Source organism: Meriones unguiculatus, chromosome 11, assembly GCF_030254825.1.
Source record: "Meriones unguiculatus strain TT.TT164.6M chromosome 11, Bangor_MerUng_6.1, whole genome shotgun sequence".
Classification (NCBI taxonomy): domain Eukaryota; kingdom Metazoa; phylum Chordata; class Mammalia; order Rodentia; family Muridae; genus Meriones; species Meriones unguiculatus.
In genome coordinates this window covers 18,331,170-18,353,296 of record NC_083359.1, presented here as the reverse complement: position 1 = coordinate 18,353,296, position 22,127 = coordinate 18,331,170, and the positions used below count along the sequence as shown (strand labels likewise).

Below are 22,127 nucleotides of genomic sequence, written 5' to 3'. Positions count from 1 at the left end.
ACATGTCCACCTACAGTATGCAGTGTGTTGGATGGAACATCAGTGAAAATCTCCTTGAGTTTATAACATCTCATTAGTAAAAAGAATTCAGTAGTGGGGCTGGATGGCGAAGCAGAGCACCTGGGATTGGTTCCCAGCATCCACATGGCGGCTCACAACTGTCTGCGACTCCAGTTCCAGGAGAGAGCTGATGCTGTCCTCCAGTCTCTGATGACACTCTACTCGCATACATAACCCCCAGAAGACAAGACGTTCACATACTTTAAAAGAATCTGAAAAATGAATTCAGTGAGGACGAAAGAACAGAGTAGATTAGGGAGGACAGAGGGTGCCAATTGAAAACTGTTAAAACAGGCAGAAGCTAGGACTGAGATTATTCTCTCAACACTGCTATTTTCTAAACATCCAGGAAGCAAAGCTTTGGGGGTCTTGGACCTCTGCTAACCTGGATGGTATGGGCATTGTTCCACATACAAGGATTTGCTGCAGACTGAAACGGTGAACGGCTTCTTCATTTTCTTAACAGTCTGTTTTTTGAGCTGGTCCAGAGCCAGATAAATTGGATTTGGGAAAACACAAGCCCCTCTCTACTCTGGAGGCTGCTTAGCTGCCTCTGGGGAAGGAGTCACAGATGGCAGAGAAGTTGTTGGTGGGCATGAGAAATGCCAGCTTCTATGCCACAGCAATTTTCCTGAAAATGAAAAGGGAAGTATGTGATTGAAACCTATAGCTGTATAGAAAACATTCATACAACATGCCCACAGATAGGAACTCTGTACTAAGGCCTTAGGCAAACCATTATATATATATATATATATATATATATATATATATATATATATATATATATATATTTATTTATTTATTTATTTTTTCCTCTGTAGCCCTAGGTGTCCTGGAACTGTAGAATAAGCTGCCCTTGAACTTGGAAATCCTCATGACTCTGCCTTTCGAGTGCTGGATTACATTTTCATATACTGAATGTTTTATTTTATAAAATATAAGAAGCAATTGAAGTATATCTTTAGAACATTGAGCCCATTCTAAATGGCAATGTTTCATTCTGATTTTCTAGCCAGTTTTCTTGCTTTTCTTTTGTAACACTATTGGCCTGTTAAATATTATCCATTCTTACAGTGTCCCTCACAAGAAAACAAATCCTGCAAAGGCTGGCATGAGTTTACTGAGTTTGTTTATCGACGCACCCTTAAGTATGGAGAAGTGTTAAATATTTGACGAAATACTAAGGGAAAAGCCAGGTTGGCAGCTCACGCCTGTAATTCCAGCACCTGGGAAGTGGGGGCGGGGCACAGGAGTTCAAGTTATTCAAAGGGACTTTGAGGCCACCCTGGGCTACAGGAGATCTTGTTTTTAAAACCAAAACCAAAAAGGGCTCTGGGGAAATCATTCAGCAGTTAAGGGCACTTGTTGCTCTCACAGAGGACCAGGGTGTGGTTCCCAGCATCCACAGGGAGTGGCTCACAATCACTGTTAACTCCAGCTCCAGGGATCTCACCCCCTCTTCTGGCATGGAGGGCACACGCACAATTTCATATTTATTTGGCAAGGTTTTTGTATGTAGCCCGGGGGCACTAGACACACAAATATCTATCTATCTATCTATCTATCTATCTATCTATCTATCTATCTATCCTATCTGTCTATTTATCCTTCTATTTTTTTTTTGAGACAGGGTTTCTTTGTGTAGCCCTGGTGCACTTACACACGATTTCCTTCCTTCCTATCTCTCTCTCCATCCATCCATCCATCCATCCATCCATCCATCCATCTTCTGTTTATTATTCATTCACACAATTTCTTCCTTATCCACTCATCTATCTATTATTTATTTCGAGACAGGGTTTCTCTGTGTAGCTCTGGCGCACTTGCACTTAACATTTCTTTCCTGTTTATCTATCTATCTATCTATCTATCTATCTATCTATCTATCTATCGCGATAGGGTTTCTCTGTGTAGCCCTGGCTATCCTGGAATTCGCTTTGTAGACAAGGCTGGTCTTGAACTCACGTAGATCCGTCTATTTCTGTCTCCTGAGTGCTGGGACTAAAGGCGTGCACTACCATGCCTGGCTATTTTTAATTTAGAAATGACCGCTTGATATATGTATGTGTACCCCATATGTGTAACGCCTGTGGAGGCCAAAGGTGGGGGTCAGATCCCTTGGAGCTGGAGTTAGAGGTGTTGTGAGCTACTTAGCCTGACTGCTGGGAATCCAACCCAGTCCTCTGCAGGAGTAGCGAGCGCTCTCCACAGGTGAGCCCTCTCTCCAGCCCCACACATATAATCTTTAAAAATAAACGTGCCTGTATGTCTCAACATCAGCTGCATGCCTGGCGTTTGAGGATGCCCAAAGAGCGCACCACATCCCCTGGGACTTGGGGTTACAGATGGCTGTGAGCCCTCACATAGGTGCTGGGACTAGAAACCCAGGTCCTCTGGGGGGGATGAGCCACCTCTCCAGCCCCTAAAATAACGTCTCAAAGACAACAGCAGCAGCAAACAACAACAATCAGTTGAAAATAAACCCGCCCCATTCGCCTTTCTCAGCTCCCTTCTTTTCAAACCCTTCCTAACCTTGCCCGTTCCCTCAAACTTCTGGCATGCGACGTCATCACGTCGGGACGTAGCTGCTTCGGACCCGTATCTGACGTCATCACGCAGAACCTAGCAACAGCGCAGGCTCGGGGCCGAATCCGTTATGGCCGCCGACGCCCTGGGCAGAATGAGCGGGGCCGCACGAGCCAAGAAGCTGCCGCCGGGACCGGGCGCCCCGGGCCTCGGGGCGGTGGCGCGGACCATAGTGCTGGCGTTGCTGCTCGCGCCCGTCCTGTCCACTGGTAATGGACGCGGGGAAACGACGAGGGGCCGGGCCGGGCCGGGCCCGACGGGGACCGAGCGCCGCCGACTCACAGTGGTTCCCCTCGGCCGAGTGCCCGCGGCCAGAGCTGAGCCCGGGATCGGAAGCGCTCCCAGTGCGGTCTCCCCGGGCCCGGGAAGTGGGCTCGTGAGATTCACGGACCCGAGTGGGTGGGCGGGTACGGGAAGTGGCCGTGGCGTGGACAGAGTCTCTAAGAATACGCTGTCTGGAGGAAGGGGGCTCGCTGTTGCACGAGGTCCCCCAGAGGCTTGGGAGTGGGGAGTTGAGAGATCTCGCAGGTGGGACGGGAGGCAGGTCGAAGTGGTGGCCGGGGTGGGGTGGGGGGGAGTGGCGTTTAGAGAGAGGCTTGAGACTGGGGACGAGCGAGGCTAGACAAGTTTTCGTTTTGTTTAACGCTGGCAAAGGTGAGGTCAGAGCTAAAGGTAAGGGCAGTGACCCGGTGTTTGGACTGAACTGATTGGCTAGTTCAGAGTGGAAGAGGTGGGGGAGCTGTTTGGGGGTTCCATCTCTGAGGTTCCGAGGGGTTTTGGTATAGAGGCGGAGTCCAGGGGCGTCGGACTGCTGAGGGGCATGAGGAGGAGTGGAGTTGAGGAACAAAGAAGAGTCTTTGTCAGTCGATAGGTACCCTTCCTTGAGCTGAGATTTAAACTAGAGCACCCTCGTTTCATTTTAATGGATTTGTAGTATTTGAGATGGACTTTCTTTTCTCGCGAACGTTACAACACAAATCAGGATATTAAAGCCTTTATTGAAAGTTAAGAAATCTGTAAACTGGGGCAGAGATTTAGTGAGAAAACCCTACTATTAAGAATTTAACAGTTGATTAAGCTTCATCTTGTTGAGTAGTCACATTTTTTCCTTTCTGTCCAAGGTGCAGTCATTCTCTTTACGAGTCTTTATTGAGCTTTTTTTTTTTTCCAAATGAAAAATAGTGGGAACTGGGATAATTATCTTCTTTGCCAAGGGGGACTGTCCACTGTCCAGCCCATCACACACAGTCCTTTTTTACAGAGCTGGGTTGCATACAGTGTTTCCTGAGCAGCACTGAAGGCAGGCACCTGACTGCCCTACCTTTTAGGAGGGTTTTGGAGTCTGGGGGGTCAGGGCGGGGATGGGGGTGGGGAGACTGGCGTTTCCAGGGCTCTTATATCATTGGTAGAACGTAACGATTTCCCTGGAGGGTGCGGCCTAATTTTCTTGATCATTTAATCGTCTAAAGCAACTGTAACTGCAGTTTGAGGAGTAATCCGACACCTCTGGCCTCCTTGGGTGCTGCACCCAAGTTTGTGTGACACACACACACACACACACACACACACACAAATGTTACCTTTAAAATAGAGGTAGTACCAATTAGGAAAGGGTGCCGAAGGAACATTTAGCAGTCTCAGCGATACCTGTGTTTATGAAGCGCAGCCATGAAGTCCATCAAGTCCGAGTAGACTGACTTCAGTTCTCCCTTCATCCTCACATCAGAATCTTTCAGATAAAGTCTTAGCTTATTTTCCTGTACTGTACTTGTGTATTTCTTCCACATTTTTATTTCTTGACTTTCTTGGTGCGAGGTATGGGCATTAATGTATGTGTGTGTGTGTGTGTGTGTGTGTGTTGGAGGCAGAGGTGGGGTGGGATGGGGTGTTGCATGCTGTTGTGGAGGCCAGAGGGAACCTAGGGTCCACTCTGTTACCTCCATGTCTTTTGTTTCAATTGGATTGTTTGCTTTCTTCACTTTTGAACTTTGAGAGTTCTTTATTTTAGGCACACATCCCTTGTTGGGTATGGGACTTGCAGATAGTTTCTCTGCGTTGTAGCTTGTCTTTTTATCTTGTGAGGCTCATTGGCAGAGCAATAGTTTTGCCTTTTGAAGACTAGCATTTGTACATCTTGCTTTTTTTTTTTTTTTGTAAGATATAAGAACTTTTCCAGCTCCAGATTTTATAGATTTTTCGCCTTTGTATTTTTCTTTTAATATTTTGTATTTTACCTGACTTAGGCTTAATGTTTGTGTAAGGCATGAAACCTAGGTTCATCTGGCTTGGTGGTGTGTTTGGGCTTACACTGATGGGCTTTAAACATCCTGTCACGCATGCAGCCTAGAACAAGCAGCAGCAACTCCCCTGCAGTCTCTCCCTCAAGTCTGGGTTGGGGGTTGAACCCAGGAGCCTCATCAGTGGGGTCCGTTTTTACTCTGTTGCTGGTGTAGAGAACTTGAGAAGGCTTTAGAGGGGGCAGGATTCATTGCCCATTGTTTCAGGGGTTTCTGTCCATGCCCTGCGTCACGTGGGGGTGGTGTGTCAGGTAGGAGGCACGTGTGTGGCAGAGGAGGCTACTTCTCTGAGGCAGATGAATGAGCAGAGTTCTGGTGGTTCCTGGAAGGTCTCTTCCAATGATCATTTTTCTGAGAGAAGTTAGACAATGTCAGTGGTTTTCACCAGGTGAAAAGTGGGGGTGCCAGACAAGGGGTTGGAAGTTTTGAGGAGGCTTCAGGGAGTAGGAAGGGAAACGGACTAGGAAATTGCAGCATAAGCACTAAGCGTGTAGGAGCTGCCACATTGAATTTCGGATGAAATGAAAACAGTGGGATGGCTGTTTCCCCGCTGTGGGCTGCTGCTGATGCACTTGGGGATAAAGGGTTTGATTTAGCCTTTGCCAGTCGAGTGAGGTAGTGTGTGAGTGGGCCGCCATTGGATATCACTGCAAGAGGGATTAGAGTGCTTGGCCACATCGTTGAACTCTGGTAAAGAGAGGAGAGTGTATCGGCAGGATTTGGTGGTGGCTGACAAGGGCCGAAGAAGTGAGGATGGGAGTAAGTCTTAACAGATTGAGAAGACCAGCACTTGAATCAGAAAGCGAGGCCAGCATTCCAGGCAGATGGGTTCGTGGGAGAGTTGAGCAATGGAGTAGGTGGCTGATGTGGTAGGGTGGGCTGGCTCAGCTGGAGAGAGGTCATGGATTTTGAAATCTGGATAGGAGGTCCTCTCTGGATGAGTGAGAGCCCTGCAGTTAGGAGCTGAAGCCTTAGAGGAGAAGCTGGTGACAGGGGAGATGTGTGTCCCCAGACCCGTGGCCCTTGCCGAGAAGAGTGGAAACTAGTTGGTGGAGGGCTGTGCTGCTCCTTCAGTCTGTTCAGCGGTGTGGGGGAGAAACCAGGTCTGGAGGGAAAGGGCTGCAGGGCTGGCGTGTTTAGAAGGGAGGCACATTTCTGTTTCCATCAACAGAGAAGCATGGGAAGAGATCTGGAGGGCCTGGCAGAGGGTTTCTTGGTAGTGGTTCCTGCCCTTCCCAGCTCAGGTCCTTTAGAGACTATCCAAAAAGTTAGCTAGGGAAGACTGATTGTTTATTTTGGAGGCAGGGTGCTCTCAAACTAGCTGTGTAGACTGATGATGACCTTGAACTCTAGAGCTTCCGGCCTCCACTGCTCCAGTGGTGACATTACAGTGTGTGTTGCTGTGCCTGGCTCTGATTTACTGTCTTTTAATACTTATTTATTTTCTACTGCTAGGGATCAAACCTAGTATCCCACATATACTAGGCTGCATCCCCAATCCAATTTTTGTTGTTGTTAGAAATTACTTTTCTGGGAGACTTCTGCCCAAGACCCTCTCCTTTTTCTGTATGCAAAGTAATTGTCAACTGTGCTATCTAAATTAGAGTGTATATGAAGAGTTGTTGCCTGTGCATGGGCATATTTGTGAAGGCCTGTGGCCGGTTTTTATAGACTGAGGGTTTAGATCAGACATGACAGGCTATTATATAGGCAACAGGTGTCCCTCCCTACAGTTCTTCAGTAGAGTTCCATTCAGGTACAGATTAGAAACCCTGTTCAGTTCCAGCAGCTTTCCTCTGTAGGCTGTATCCCCATCGACTCTTCCTGCTGGGCAGAGTTAGTTCTGTAAACAGTCTTAGCTGTACTTGAGCAAACTTCGCTGAGGAGGTAGAGGCTCAGGCTAGAAGATTGTGCAAGCATTTGGCGTCATTTTTCATCCGGGGTCTGCCTTCCCAATCTTCAAAATATGTTGTTGTCACTTAGGTTTCAAGTTCTAGTTTCTGGTTCTTGCCCCTTAGAATTTTGGTGTTTTAAAATTGTTATTTATTTTTAAAGAGTATTCAGGTATCACATAGAAATGCTGGCTACAGCTGGTTTGTAATTTTGTATACTGGTTATATGTTGGAAACAAATTTTTAGAGTAAAAGCCTGGGTTTTGGCTGCCCCCACAAACTAGGCTTTGCTACCTATCCCCAATATTCAAATTATACTCAAGGAATGATGAAAAGCAGAGAATAAATTTGGGCATACTGGGGAGAGAAAGAATCTGAGAAGGGGGTTTAGTGGCCGCTAATCGCCCTGTTTTCAGGAGATCCTGACTCTAAGCACGGGCCAGGGAGGATTGGGCATCAGTGAGCATCCTGGTCAGGGTGTGGTCTGGGACTCTTGTCTCTAGTTTGGTTCTGCAAAGTGATCAGAAGTTCCTGTTGCTGGAGGAGATGTGCCAGGGTGCCCCTCTCCCCGATGGATAGCTGTTCTTCTTGGAGGGTCTGCTCTGTAGAATCAGGGTGCCTGCGGGTTTAGGACAGCAGCGTATTTCCCTGCCTGCAGGCTTGAAGGGAGATGACCCCAAATAGGCAGACACCTCCTTGACTAAGCAGACACTTCCTTGAGTACTTAATATACCAACACGCAGAGGGAATCAGGCCACAGACAAGATGAAGGCTTTTAGCCTGTACTCAGTCATTTCCTGGGCTCCAGTTGAGGATTCAGTAATTTTTTTTTTTTTTTTTTTTTTAGCAAAGTCAAGTTCGTTCTCTCTTTGTCTCTTTCTTGTGTTTTGGTTTTTCAAGACAGGGTTTCCCTGTGTAGCTGTCCTGAACTCGATTTGTAGACCAGGCTGGCCTCGAACTTACAGCAATCACCTGCCACTGCCTGGGCGTGTGCCACTGTGCACGGCTACAAAGGCAGTTTCTAAAAGTGTCTGTTTTATGGTGTAGTTGCAGACCGATTTGACCCAGGATTATTCTGTTCCCTTTCTGCTGGGGCGTGAGGTGGAGTCTGGACAAGGCTGGCTGAGGTCTAGTCTTTGGTAAAGGGAAACAGTAGAGGTGGGATGGGGTCTTTGTGGCATTTGCCTGACCTGAAAACTCGTGCTTGCTTATTGAGTGTGCTCTATTCAAGTTGTTACTGAGCAAAGAAATTATTACCTGAGATTAACAGGCCAAGAAGAAACGTAACTGATTGCTAGTCATTGAGACTTAACTAGATCTAAGAGAAAGCTACAGAAATTTATTATGCTGAAGAGAAATGCTTAGTGAAAAATTCAGTAAATATGGTTTTCTCTTAGAGAAATATGTTAAAACAATTTTAAAACACCAACATATTCTCATGTTGGTGCTTTTGTTTTTCAGCTAAAGCAGAGAATACTTCACAAAGTGTTGCTGTTTCTCCTAAAGCTGAGCTGACACCTGGAAACCACACTGAAAAGCCTGTCTTCAATCTCAGCACCACCCTTCCGCCCCCAGCCAGTACAGAGAAAAGTGGAGGCACCTCCGCAGCGCCCACCCCCTCCGCTGCTCCTTCTGTGTCCCAGGGCGAGGCTGACAGCCATGAAGACCCCAGCATGGAGGAGGAGGACCTCCTGGCACTCAACAGCTCCCCGTCCACAGCCAAAGACACTCTGGACAATGGGGACTATGGAGAGCCAGACTACGACTGGACCACCAACCCCAGGGACGAGGAGCCCGAGGATAACATAAACACAGAGTTAAACAAAGAGAGCAGGCGCCTGAGGGAGTTTGAGGACTCGGTGAAGGTCGTGAAGCTGCAGCCCCCAAATAGAGAGGACAGCCATTTCTTTTTTCATCTCCTTATTTTTTCTTTCTGTGCAGCTGTTGTTTATGTTACCTATCACAACAAAAGGAAGGTAAGTCGGCATCTCAGTCCTTTCTGCAATGTTCGTGTCTCACTTGTGTCTGTATACATTTTTTAAGTCAGGTTTAAAGTGCTGATAAAATGTTGACATTTTCTGATGAAGTTACGAGTCTGGTACATTAGACAGATCAGGAATAATGCTGCATGTGCTTCTAGGAAATTACTTGAATTTTTTCCATAATGAATGAGACCAAAGTCCAGCAAGTTACTTATTTTTCAGACAGGGTTTCTCTGTGTAGCCGTGGCTGTACTGGAACTCACTCTGTAGACCAGACTGGCTTGAACTCACAGAGACCCACCTGTCGCTGCCTCCCAGGTGCTGGGGTCAGAGGTGGGAGCCCTCACACCTGGCTTGCATTTCTTAATTTGATAATGACACCTCATTGGGAATACTTGTGGAAAAAGAATATTAGCTTAATTTATTATGCATTGACTTACTGGTCTGACAGTAACACTACTTTCTGGTTTATACAAGGATTGGCTGAGGATGTGGGTGTGTGGGTAGAGTTCCCTCGTAGTGTACATGAAGCCCTGGGTTCTCTTTCCAGCACCATGTAAAGCTGAGCATGGTCACATTTCTGTAACCCCAGGTGGACCCAGGAGGGTCAGAGATTCAGGGTTATTAGAGTCAGGGTAGCTTGGGATGTATATTCAAGACCCTGCCTCAAAAAACCAAACAAATAAACCAAAAAAAAGAAAAAGGAAAGGAAAGGAAAAAAAGACTTTTAGCCAGGTGTGGTGGGGTATGCTTGTAATCTTGTCACTTGGGAGGTAGAGCCAGCCTAGACTATGAAACTGTGTCTCAAAAATAAACAGACATCTCGGGCTAGGAAACGTGGCTTCGTGGTTAAGAGCACTAGCTGCTTTTGCAGGGGGCTGCCTTGCAATTCCTAGGACCCACATGGTGGTTCATAACCTGTAACTCTAGTTCCAGGGGATCTGGTTACAAACGACCCCCCCCCCAACATGTTTAATGTAGAGAATTTAGAAATCTCAAGACTTTAGGAAAAAAGAAAATTTATGCGGCTCCTCCGAGTACTGAATTATGTTTTCGTTTATTCCTGGTCCACAAACATATATATGTATATATACATGCTGTGATTTTAAACGAATGCTATCTCATGTAAAACTTTGGATTTTGCTATAAAATTTTATTTAAATTGTGGGTGTAGGGCACATACCACAGTGTGTCGGTCGGAGGACAACTTTGTGGGGTTGTTTGCTCGTGTTTTTCTGGGTTCTGGAAATTGAACTTGGGTCACTATGCTTGTGTAAGAAGCCGTCCCAGCGGCCCAGTATCTTACTTATTATTGCTTTGTTTTTGATTGTATGTGTCTGTGTGGGCCTGTGCCTGTGAGTTCAGGGCCAGCTAGGCTGGAGAGGGAGTTAGAGCTGTTGTGAGGTGCTGAGGTGGGTGCTGGGTCCTCTTGGCCCTCTGCCAAAGCAGTACCTACTTAACTTCTGAGCCGCTTTTCCAGCCCCAATAACTTGTGCTGTGCTGAACAAATTATGCACATTACCCAGCGTATTCTCCCCCCTCCATTTTTTTCTTTTACTTCTGGGATTATAATATAATTCTATCATTTCCTGCCTCCAAATCCTTCCATGTTCCCACCCCTCCTTGCTCTTTCAAATTCACGGCCGCTTTTTTTCCATTAATTGTTCTTAGGTGTTTATATGTTCTTAAATATGAATATATATTCTTAGATATAACCTGCTCAGTTTGCGTAATGTGACTTATGTGTATGCTTGACCTTTTAGTGTTATAGATAGCCAGTTGTCATGCTCTTCCCTGATGTAGACTGTTCCCCAGCAGTCAGCATTCCTTAGTTGCCTGTATTTCTCTGTGTAGGGTTGAGGTCTCATGAGCGCGCCCCCCCCACCGTCCACTGTGGCACTATACTGTATTATTTGAAAATGTGCTTTAATGCCTGCATACTTGATTGTGCTCTATTCCTTCTGGACAGTTAGACGATTCCACGTTTTGGCCCAGAGCTAGCACAGTGATGACCATTCCTGTTAGCTTCCAGGGTTGAGGGAGACATAAGCTACTGGGCGGCTGTCACTGCATGGGGCTGAGTAGCTGAGCCTTTCTGAATTCTGAAGGGTGCTCAGGCACGCTCTTGAGGACTTGGTTCCTGTAGCGCATCTTGTCATTTAAGCTGCCTTCCTTCTCTGAGGCCTTAGTTTTCTTACCTGAGAAAGGACGAGGTGGACCAGGTAATTTCAGAATGTCTTCCCGCTTCAAGTGTCGGTGAGCCAGTGACAAGGCACAGGCAGACCGCCAGGCTGACTTGTTAAAGGACGCTCAGGCTTGTGGGAGGGCTTTCCTCCCCTCGCCCACTCAGAAGCACGTGCAGCCTTGCTGACAAGCTCCAGAAGGGTGCTGGCTTCGCCAGTACTAGCTTTTATGTCCCAACTAAACAAGATCCTGCGCTTGTCATAGAGTTTACTTGTTACCAGTTAAGTTTTCTCTCCGGCTTGTCTAATTGTTTTGTTTTATTTCAGATTTTCCTCCTAGTTCAAAGCAGGAAGTGGCGTGATGGCTTGTGTTCCAAAACTGTGGAGTACCATCGTCTGGACCAGAACGTGAACGAGGCCATGCCTTCTCTGAAGATCACCAACGATTATATTTTCTAAAGCGCTGTGATTGGAGTTTGCTTATTATGTCATTTAATTTGCTTGACTTTTATATGATGTGCAGATGTTTGCCACAGGCAAGCGGTCCTTAACTGAGAGGGCGCTCTCTTTTGCCTTGGTGCTTTGGGAACTAAATGTCACAAACAATAAGTATATAATTTTTTTATCTGTTCTTTAGATCTAGATTCAATCAGGTATCTGTAATGTGAGTTAAACATTACCGTATATTTTTGTGTAGTTGTTATTTTCCATTTATTGTGCCTCTGGCAGCAGTGCCCCCTTTGAAAGACCCCAAACCAGAGCTAAAGTCTCACGGGACACAGCACTGCTGTTTTTCATCACTTGCTGCCATCCAAATGCTGTTTTCCCTCTTTCCTTTATTCTGTTTCTACTTGTTGCGATAAAGTCTCACTCAGCAGCCTCGGCTGGCCTGGAACCATTGGTTCTCTTGCCGTGGCTTCTCAGTGGTGGTATATAGGTGTGGCTGCTCACCTACTTCTAGATACCATCTTCTTCAAACGTTTTTTGTGTGGTCCCAAACTTTAATGTACGGGGACACGGCGATATAATGCTTTGCTTTGGCCTCTCTTGGAAAGCTGCGCTGAAAGGTGGTGAGGTGGGCACACATAGTGAGGGCTCTTGCTGCCTTGCCTCGCAGCCCAAGTTCGATCCCCAGGACCTGCATGGTAGAAGGAAAGAGTGAACTCTTGCAGGTTGTCCTCCGACCTCCACACGTGTGCCATGGCATTTGTGTACCTACACACACAGGCTCATACACACAGCAAATGCGTGTGGTAACACCCCCCTCCCGCTTTGGATGTTTTAGGCACTTGAAACACGTGTATGATAATGTGGCTGCTGCGTTGCCAGTCACGGTAGGCTTGTTTAGGAATTCTGGCAAAAGAGGCTGAAGTTCCCAGTGAGCACTGAAACGTTAGGTAGATACCAGCTTTCGGTTTGGATTACTGACTGAGGTTTAGGATAGAGAATATTTAACCCATGAGCAGGCACTTTTAGTCAGCACTTGATTTTAGCACGAGTTCCAAGGGTTCAGATGATGAGCAGAATTTAAAGCTTAGATCAGAGTTTTTTCACTTTGTTCCTTGCTGCACAGTCAATTTGAAGGCACGCACGCAGAGGGGAGAACTCTGACCAGATCCAAGTATCACTGAGGCCATTATCACTTAACTGATCGTGTGTCTCAGTCCTGCAGTTAAAACGGTAATCTGAAAAAAGTTTACACACAGATCTGTGCAACAGTGATCTTTGGACTCCCTGCCATGTTTTATCATGTTGCTTCTTCCCCCACAGACCCATCCCTCAGCAACTGGAATTATTTACCGCATTTTATTTACCGCCTGTTTTTTTAGAGTTGATCAGAGTGTAAATGTGTGATTTGAACAATGGTTAACTACCAGGCCTCATTACAACTTTCCAGAAAGCATAGTCTTTACTGCGTGCTCAGCAAAGCCCTGGTGAGCCAGCAGGCCGAGCCAGCAGGCCGAGCCAGCAGCCACGGTCCCCGTGTGGACACGAAAGCAACAGTGCTGTCCTCCCCCTTCAGGCACAGCTGACTGTCCGAAGGGAGGGCAGCATAGTGAAATATACCTGAACTGTTTTATTGCAGTAGTTTTTTTCATATCTGAAATTGTATTATTTAATATTTTGAATAAGATTTTAAGAAATAAATGGTAAACATATAAATCTGTGCTTTTGCCAGTGTGTTCACTGCAGTGCTGACGTTGGATGGGTTCAGGGGGTCTGTGCTGGGAGGAAGTGACACCCCCCCCCCGTTGTTCCTAGGCCTGCTCAGCTGAGGAACTCAGGGGCCCTTACCCTCCAATTTTTCCCTTAGGTCCAGTTTGTTTCTGTGCCCACATCTGCCAACTCTAGCAAACTAGAATGGCAAGAAAAGGAGGCTCGCAAGTGATCACAATGTGCTTTCCAGGCCTTGGTTCGTTGTGTGTGAAGCTGCCCAAACCTGGGAGACCTGGGCTTCTGGAGGACCTCCTGGTGGTGGTCACTGCTGAAGGCGCTGTCTTCGAGTGGCCTCCGACTTTGGCAATTACCAGGTGACACATAAGTGGAAGATGCTGCGGAGGCTTGACTCGCACTGGCGCTGCTTGGCGAGGGACCTGCCTTTCACATTTTAGCCTACAGCCCTGATGGGCGAGGGACCTGCCTTCCACATTTGGATCTTGTAGCACTAATGGATCCAAGTGGGTGTGATCTGCTCCCTTCCAGACTGGCCTTCCCGAACCTCTGTCCAGGGTTGGCACTACTGAGCTCCTCTCTGTTAGCTTAAGAGGCATGTGTTAAAGCCTGCTAAGCGGGTAGAAACGGCATTTGTGAATATGTGCAGGCCTGGCTTGGCTGTTGTATGTCTTAGTTTTTGAGACTGGATCTTGTCATGTGTGACCAGCCCTGACTGGCCTGGGGTTCTTTGGGGTGAGGGACTGATCATGTGGATTGTCCCACAGACTTGAGTTTGGGACAGGAAGGGGCTGTTACTTCCCTCCACTTCAACCCGGCCATTCCCACACCCCTTTAAGCTTTTCCATAAAGTGTCTGAGGAATTAGGAGCAAGGCAGCCCCTGGCTCCTCCCAGGATCATACGGTTGGCATCTTAGTCTACCACAGCTGCACACACAGGGCACACCTCTCCACTGGGTGGGTAGAACCAGCCTGCAGAGGAGCAACTGTTACAGTCCTGTGGGAAGGTAAAGCATGCACCGGGGATGGAGGAGCCTCAGTGATACTTGGATCTCGTCAGAGTTCTCCCCTTTTTGTGCATGTGTGCGCACGAATGCGTGTGTGTGTGTGTGTGTGTGTGTGCTCTTTGGTTTTTTAGCTTGCTCTGTTGCTGGAGCATCTTGTACCATTCTGGTGGCCTAACTGGGGGAATCCCCGTCAGATATGCGGCATAGCAATCTTTAACTCGGGCTGCACTCGCTTTTAACTTTCCCTTAGGAGGGGATGTTGTCCCGACAGACACTGGAATTGGAGTGGGGGCTGTTCCGATGGGGCTCGGCAGCCTTCCGTTGTGGCTAACTGCTGTCTGTGTCGCAGAGATCTGGTTTGAGGCAAGCAACAGTTTCTACGCCAAATGCTCCTGTAACCCTTAAAGAGCCCAGACACATTTGCCACCTGCTCTCAGTGGCCTTTTAAAGCCCCCGCTCACAGCTCCATCTGTTGCCCTAATATGGCAGTTCTCAACCACTTTGGGGGTAAAACGACCTGTTTACAGGGGTCACCTAAAACATATTTACATTACGTAACAGTGAATTAGTTAGAAAGTAGCAATGGAAATAATTTTAGGGTTGGGGTCACTATAACACGAGGAACTGTATTATAGCTATTAGAAAGGTTGAGAACCACTGCTCACATACCTTTGTAGTGAGACCTAGTCCTGTTCTCTGTAGAGAACTCTGGGGACACTGTGTTCTGCTAACCTCTGTCCTGTCCCGACACCCTTCTCTCGGGACTTTTTGTGCCACTCCCTGGTGCCTAGGTGGAGAGCACTGACACCTGAGACTCCCCGGGGAGGTAGCACCCTTTGCGTGGGAGCTGCCGTGTGCCCTGGAGTCACAGGCCTGGATTAGATTCCCTCACATCCTCCAGCCCGAGTCCTTCCATTCAAAGTCTTGGGGAGACTCAAACACATTTCACGTCTGTTTCTTGGGAGGAAGAGATATCTTAAGGGCTGGCTTAAATGTTCCATCCTTGCTGGAGCCGAGGGAGTCCCGGTCCATGCTGCTCTTGGCTCGTCTGCTGGGAATTCAGACTGAGGAAGGAAGGGAGGGAAAGGAGGAGTGTTGTTTAAAGCCAGAACTGGGTGATCTTGAGTTGTCTCTCAGCCTCCTGCTTTGTGAGATGGGTAAGTGAGTAGTTCAGAGACTGCTGTGAAGAGTAAATGGATTAATCTTTCCAAAGGGACTCTGTAGATGGAGAAATTTCTTACCATGTCATTGGCCACAGAAGCGGCAGCACAAGTCTTGGATCCACCACAGTTCCCTGGGGAACTGTACAGGAACGGCCTACAGTCCTGGGGCAGCCTTCCAGCTCCCAGGGGCTCCTCTGAGGCGCACAGCTGGTCAGGGTTAGGTCTGTGCTGAGCCTTCCAGGCATGTGTAGCCCTGCTGGGTGATGACAGGTTTTCTAGAGCTTTCCAACCTCATTCTTCTCCATCCTTGTCCTTGTCCTGAAACAAGGCCAGGGGGCCAAGGGCAGGGGGGGACGGGGAGGGGGACAGACAGACAGACAGATACACACACACACACACACACACACAGACTGACTTTAGGCTGTACAGCATGCCTGCCCTCTCCTCGGGGAGTGAGGGCTGAGCCAGCGTTGCTCTCAGATGCACACATCCTGCCATTACTTGGGGAGACGTATTTGTCCAGCTCAGCATTCTTTAGTTGCCTGTCGCTCTTTGTTTAGGCTTGAGGCCCTATAAGATCTTCCCATTCCACGTTGGCATGTCTATTCATGAATCCTTGTTCGGGTCATGTTTAGGCAGCCATGTTGATGAAGAGTCTCAAGTGTAGCTTCTCTGACATTTCTAGGAGGTACAACCTGAGAGCAAACTTTCTGTTCTTCTGGCTCTTACAGCCTTTCCGCCCTGTCTTAGAGATTCATTGCTGTGAAGAGACACTGTGACCACAGCAACTTTTATGAGGGGGAATGTGCCCCTTTCCCACAGTCATCATCGAGCCTTAGGTACAGGACTTGTGTTGTGGATGCTTCATTTGTATTCAGCCCTAGGGAATCTGATAACCCTCGCTGGGCACCACACAGTCACTTGTCCTCTGCATTTTGATCTGTGGTGGCTTTTCTGTAATGGTCTCCCTCTGTTGCTAGGAGGTGTTTCTTAAAAGAGAGTGGGACGGGTACTTCTGTGGTTATAAGGATAAACACTTAGAATGTAGTTAGGCATTACGCTGGTTTAAGAAGTCCATTTTCTTATCTTCTGAGCCATCTTCCAGCCCACTTTCTGCTCTTCTCTTTAGTTCCTTGTGATGTGGCCTATGGAAGTTTCCAGTTATCATTACAGAGCTGTCTAGTTCCTGTAAGTCTGAGGGCCAGTTTGCTTCATACGTTCTGAGACTCTGTTGTTTGGTTTACATCTGTTTATAGTGGTTATGTCCTTATTTTTAATGTTTGACATACTTTAATTGTTAGGGCAGAATTAAGTTCAAATAAATGAAGAAAGTGGCTTGTAGAAAGGATGCAAGGCGGGGCTGCAGAGATGGCTCATTGTCTACTCCTCTGGGTTCAGTCCCCAGCACCCACATGGCTGCTGACAAGAGTCCATGTAACTCCAGGTCTGGGAGATCGGATGCCCTCTGCTGGCCTCCACCAGCACTGCACACACATAGTGCACAGACATGCATGTAGGCACAACACCCATACACATAAAATAAAAATATTAGTTAAAAAAGAAAGGATGTAAGACTTCTAATGCTGGTAACATATGAGGATACTCAACTTGCAGATTATGGGGAAAGAGTATTAAAGCTCAGTGGTGGCTGGGGAGGTGGCTCAGGAGGTAAGAGTGGTTGCTGTCAAGTCTGACAACTTGAGTTTGATCCCTAAGACCTGCTCGGTGGAAGAACTAACTCCCTAAAGCTATCCTGTGACCTCCATACACATGTCATGGCATGCATTCCCTGTCATACACACACGTCTTCAGTATACGATAAGCATATCGGAACGCAAGTGTCTTCCACTGGGGTAGGAGAGACAGCTCAGCAGGTAAGAACACCTAATGCTTTTGCAGGTGGAGCCCAGCATCCACCTGGCTGCTCACAGCTGTCAGGAACTCCAGCTCCAGGGACCCCCATGCCTTCATCTGAACTCTGCAGGCGCCTGTGCCCACACAGGCAGACACACTTAGTTAAAAATAGTACACATAGTTACGATGAATGGGCCTGGGAAGATGCTCCGTGGTTAAGCGCACTGCCTTCTCTTTCAGAGGACTCAGGTTCGAGTCTCAGCGCCCCCATGGCAGCTCACCAGCTTCTGTAGCTCCAGTTCCAGGGGATCCAAACCCTCTTCTGACCTCTGTGGGAACCAGCATGCGTGTGCTAAAAACATGGAGGCAAACACTTGTACGCACAAAATAGTAAGTTAAAACATCTTTAAAAAGGGTTTACAAGGTTTGTGGCATATGACAAATTCTAGTATGTTGGAGGCTGAGGCAGGAGGATTGAGAGTTCAAGGCTAGCTTGGGCCTCACCCTCCCTCTGTCCCTCTGTACCTCCCTTTCTCTCTTTCTCAATTTGTTTTATTAAGACAAAAAAAAAAAAGTCTATTTTTGTTTCCTTAGATTTATTTTATTTTGTGTGTTTGTATTTTTGGACAGCAGAAGACAAATTTTCTGAGTCACTTTCTTTCCTTCATATGGGTCCCAGGGATTGAACTCAGAACACCAGGCCTTTGGGACTGCAGTTACAGGCATTTGTGAGCCACCTGATGTACGGGCTGGGAACCGAACTTGGCTTCTCTGGAAGTGCTTTTAGCCCTGAGCATAGGATCTGGCTATGCAGTCCCGCCCGGCTGTCTTTCTGCTCACCAGGTAGCCCAGGCTGACGTTCACCTGAGAGCACTCTTTCTGCCTCAGCCTCTCAAGTGCTGGCATTTATAGACGTGTGTCCACAAGCAGCTCCTTCGGTACTTCAGTCGTGGCGTTGTCTTCAGTCTCCCGAGTCTCCGATGAGAACCCGGCCGTGGTCTTGCAGGGACCCCTTGCGTGTGATGATTTGCTTTGCCTCTTCAAGGTCCTTTGAGGTGATAATTTCTTTAAACACCCAGTTATGTTATGTGACTATGTTTCTGTTTTGATCCCAGATGTGGGATATGGGGCTGCTTCGGATAGTCCACAGCAGCTGACTACGATGTGTCTCATGCTTTGTCAGGGCTGTGATGTGTGCCAGCTGCAAAGGTTTAATTCTGGGGATTCTAGAGAGGGTACGATTGCCAGAGTTTGGAGAGGGGCTGGGGGCGGGGCTCTGAAGAAGGCGGCTATTGCTTCGCCATGTTGCTCCTGGCTGCTGTTGTCTGCAGTTTGACGAGAAGAAGTTGGAGATAACCTGACTACGAAGATTTGGATTTGCCCCAAGGAATCAGCCACCCTAATGAGCTGTAAGTAGTATATAAAGAGACCGACACCTCCTTTCCTCTCTAACCTTCTTTCTCTCCTACCTAGTGTTGGGAGGTTGGAAGAGATTAGGGTGCATAAGAATTGGAAGGGAGGTAGAGGTATAAGACCCCAATAAAGTAGCGTAAAACAAATAAATATGCACCAGGTGGTGGTGGTGGCGCACACCTTTGATCTGAGCACTCGGGAGGCAGAGGCAGGCAGATCTCTGTGAGTTCAAGGCCAGTCTGGTCTACAGAGTGAGTTCCAAGAGAGGGGAGAAACCTGGTCTCAGAAAATCAAAAAACCAAAAGAAAAAGAAAAAGTCAAGAATCCTTGGATTTTCATACTTTGGTTCTAGTAGGTCATGGTGAGGACCTCCTGAGTTCATCCTACTTGGACTTTGGTGAGCTGCTGACTTGATTTGTGGGTTCATGGTTTAAATTTTCTTTTGTTGTTGTTGCTTTTAAGAACGGGCCTCTCTATGTAGCCCTGACTGTTCTGGAACTTGCTATGTAGACAGGTTGAACTCAGATTCACAGAGATCTTCCTGCCTCTGCCTCCTGAGAACTGAGATAAAAGATCACCCAGCCGGTTCACACTCTCAGTTTAGAGAGGGAACCTATTGGTCATTCTTCAAATATTCCTTCTCTCCCTTTTGCCTCTCTGGTTCTGGGGCTTCCATAATGCCTCTATCAGAGTGCTTGTTCATGTCCCTCATGGGTCCTGTAAGCTCTGTTTATTTTTTATTTCTACTTTATTTGTTCTTTTTTTTTTTTTTTTTTTTTTTTTTTTTTTTTTTTTTTTTGAGATAGGGTTTCTTTGTGAAGCCCTGGCTGTCCTGGACTCACTTTATAGACCAGGCTGGCTTCAAATTCACAGAGATCCATCCACCTGCCTCTGCCTCCTAAGTTCTGGAGTTAAAGGTGGGCACCACCACTGCTTCCCAGCTTACTTTTGTTTTTAGTTGTTTGTTGCTGATCGGTGGTGGCATGCGTCTGCCTTTAATCCCAGCACTCAGGAGGTCGAAGCAGGTGGGTCTCTGAGTTCAAGGCCAGCCTGGTCTACTGAGTGATTTCCAGGACAGCCAGGGCTACACCAAGAAACTCTGTCTCGAAAAACCAGAAAAAATTAGTTTATTATTGTTTACATGCATGCACACGTATGTGCATGTGCTGTAGGCGTGTGTGGAGATCAGAGGCAGCTCTGCAACTGGTTCGCCTTGTCCGCTTCTGTGTGTGTTTCAGGGACCAAACTCTGGTCTCCAGTCTTGCATGAAAAGTGTCTCTTCCTGTAAACCGTTTCATTGGCTACTTTATAACTGTTTATGGTGGAAGGGCTATGCTCCATGAGAGCTAGAGACCTCTCTCCCCTCCCTTCCTCTCCTCTTCCCCCTCTCCTCTTCCCTTCATCCCCCTTCCCTCCCTTCTGTTGAGGCAGGTACCCCAGGCTGGTCTCTATGTAGTCAAAGATGGCTTTGAACTTCTGATCCTACTGCTTCTATCTCTACCTCCTAAGTGCTGGCACAACCAGCCCACGCCTCCTGGCTGGGTTTATGTGGTCAAGCCCAAGGCACCATGCTAAGCGAGCGCTCTTCCAACTGAGCTACCTCCCAGCATCCTGGCCAACCCCTTTTAGCTGGCTCTTTCTTGATAAAAATGAACCATGTGTTGGTAGAGAAGCTGAGACAGGCATGAGGCAGAGCTAGCAGCTCTCCCTGGCTCCTCGCCTGAGTGAGGTCCTCATGAGCAACAATGCAATGCCTTGTTAGGCTGCTTGGGGTGTGGGTGTGTGATCTCTTGCAGTCATATCCCAAGCAAAGGCAGTTCTCCCACATGGTCTTTGGTGGCAAGGTTATTTGGGATCCCTGAAGAAGTCATTGGCCTTAGTGTTGCCGACAAAGAGAGTCAGTTTGTCTCTGTTTACATCGAGGAAGCCGAGGCTGGCCTGTTGCTTGGCTGTGGGTGGGAGGGAATGCAGCCCTTTCTATGGCCTGCTGGGATGCTTTACTGCTGAAAGTCTTTACCACATAAACTGGAGTCTTGGCTTTGGGCCTGCAGGAAGCCCGTAGCTGTGTATCGACAGTCTTCCAGAAGAAGGGGCCCAGAAGGGATGTCTTTGAGCTCGTTAGGAAGGTGGCTCCAGCCAAGCCAAACACCAGCACAGAGCCTGGCACTCAGACACACTGTACCTACAGAGTAATGAGTAATGGCGTTTTCTCCAGCTCCAGGAACCCATAGGCAGCCTATTCATGCGGCAGGCATTTACTGAGCCAGGCCCTGGGCTGAGTTACACATACAGGGCAAGGGCGGACAGAGTTGGAAAGGGACTGCTGCCTCGAGGGGGCCCTGGTTAGCATCACCTAGTCCTTCCACCTCTGAAAGTAGTCTCCGTGGCTTGGACCTAAGCCGGACAATGGTGGCATAGGCAGAGACAAGCAAATCTCTGAGTTCAAGGCCAGCCTGGTCTACAGAGGGAGGTCTAGGACAGCCAGAGCCACACGGAGAAACCCTGTCTTGAAAACCAACAACAACAAAGAAACCAATCAAAACCAAACCCACACACATAGCTGAAAAGATGAAAAAGCTTGGAGTGCTGGAGTCTCTGGTTTTCTCCCTCCTCTTCCGGAAAATCAGCTGTCTAAGCTGGAGGAGGTAGAGCCTGCTGTAGCCCTGGGTGTATCCCTTAGGTCCTATCTCTGGGTTGCTCAGGGCTGCACCCTCCTTTCATGGTCTCTCAGCATCTGCAAAATCCATCAGTCTCTCTCCGGGTTTCTTTCTTGCTGTAAGATCTATCTGTCTGTCTATCTATCTATCTATCTATCTATCTATCTATCTATCTATCATCTATTTATATACCTTTGTTTTTTTCAAGGCAGGGTTTCTCTGTGTAGCCTTGGCTGTCCTGGACTCGTTTTGTAGACCAAGCTGGCCTCAAACTCAGAGATCCACCCGCCTCTCCCTCTCCAGTTCTGGGATTACAGGCGTGTGCCACTGCACCCAGGTAAGATTTATTTTTAATCACACATACACATACATACAGGTCTACACATGTGAACATGAGTGCAGATGCTCACAGAGTCTGGAAGAGGGCATGGATCCCCTGGAGCTGGCATCGTACATGAGCCACCCGGCACGGGTGCTGGGAGCCGAACTTGGGTCTTCTGTAGGAGTAGAACATGCTCCTAACTGCTGAGCCAGTGGGTAGGTTTCTAGAAAGTATGAAGGAGTAGTTCTCTTTCCTGTGTCCTGAGCTCCCTCACACTGGGGCAGGAACCAGGACTGGGCTTATGGCTCTTGTGTTCTGTTTTTCTGAAAATTCAATGTCTGTTGAAGGGGGAGGTCTCTGAAAGGTCCTTTGCCTCAGGCTGCAGGAGGCTGCTAGGTCTGCAGAGATATCCTCATTGCACTGTATATTTACACCTCTTTTTCCTTCCTTGGCCGTAGTCTTTGAGCCCTCTGGCTCTGGCATAAAAAAGGAAAAGCAGGCAGGGCTGTCATACAGGGAGTTGTATTGGCCACATT

At 47.7% G+C, this 22,127-nt stretch overlaps 1 protein-coding gene across 1 annotated transcript; it reads left to right on the top strand.

The window, feature by feature from the left end:
- The first annotated feature begins 2,672 nt into the window (after positions 1-2,672).
- Positions 2,673-13,166, top strand: C11H5orf15 (chromosome 11 C5orf15 homolog). The gene is made up of 3 exons (XM_021638889.2): positions 2,673-2,858; positions 8,300-8,814; positions 11,331-13,166. Exons 1-3 carry the CDS (start codon positions 2,720-2,722, stop codon positions 11,460-11,462), a joined length of 786 nt encoding a protein of 261 aa, XP_021494564.1. The 5' UTR covers positions 2,673-2,719; the 3' UTR covers positions 11,463-13,166.
- Positions 13,167-22,127: the final 8,961 nt, after the last annotated feature.

Coding starts and splice junctions, on each gene's coding strand:
- C11H5orf15 (XM_021638889.2), top strand. CDS start 2,720: ATGGCCGCCGACGCCCTGGGCAGAATGAGCGGGGCCGCACGAGCCAAG. Junction 2,859..8,299: donor CGCGCCCGTCCTGTCCACTG/GTAATGGACGCG, acceptor TTTGTTTTTCAG/CTAAAGCAGAGAATACTTCA. Junction 8,815..11,330: donor CCTATCACAACAAAAGGAAG/GTAAGTCGGCAT, acceptor GTTTTATTTCAG/ATTTTCCTCCTAGTTCAAAG.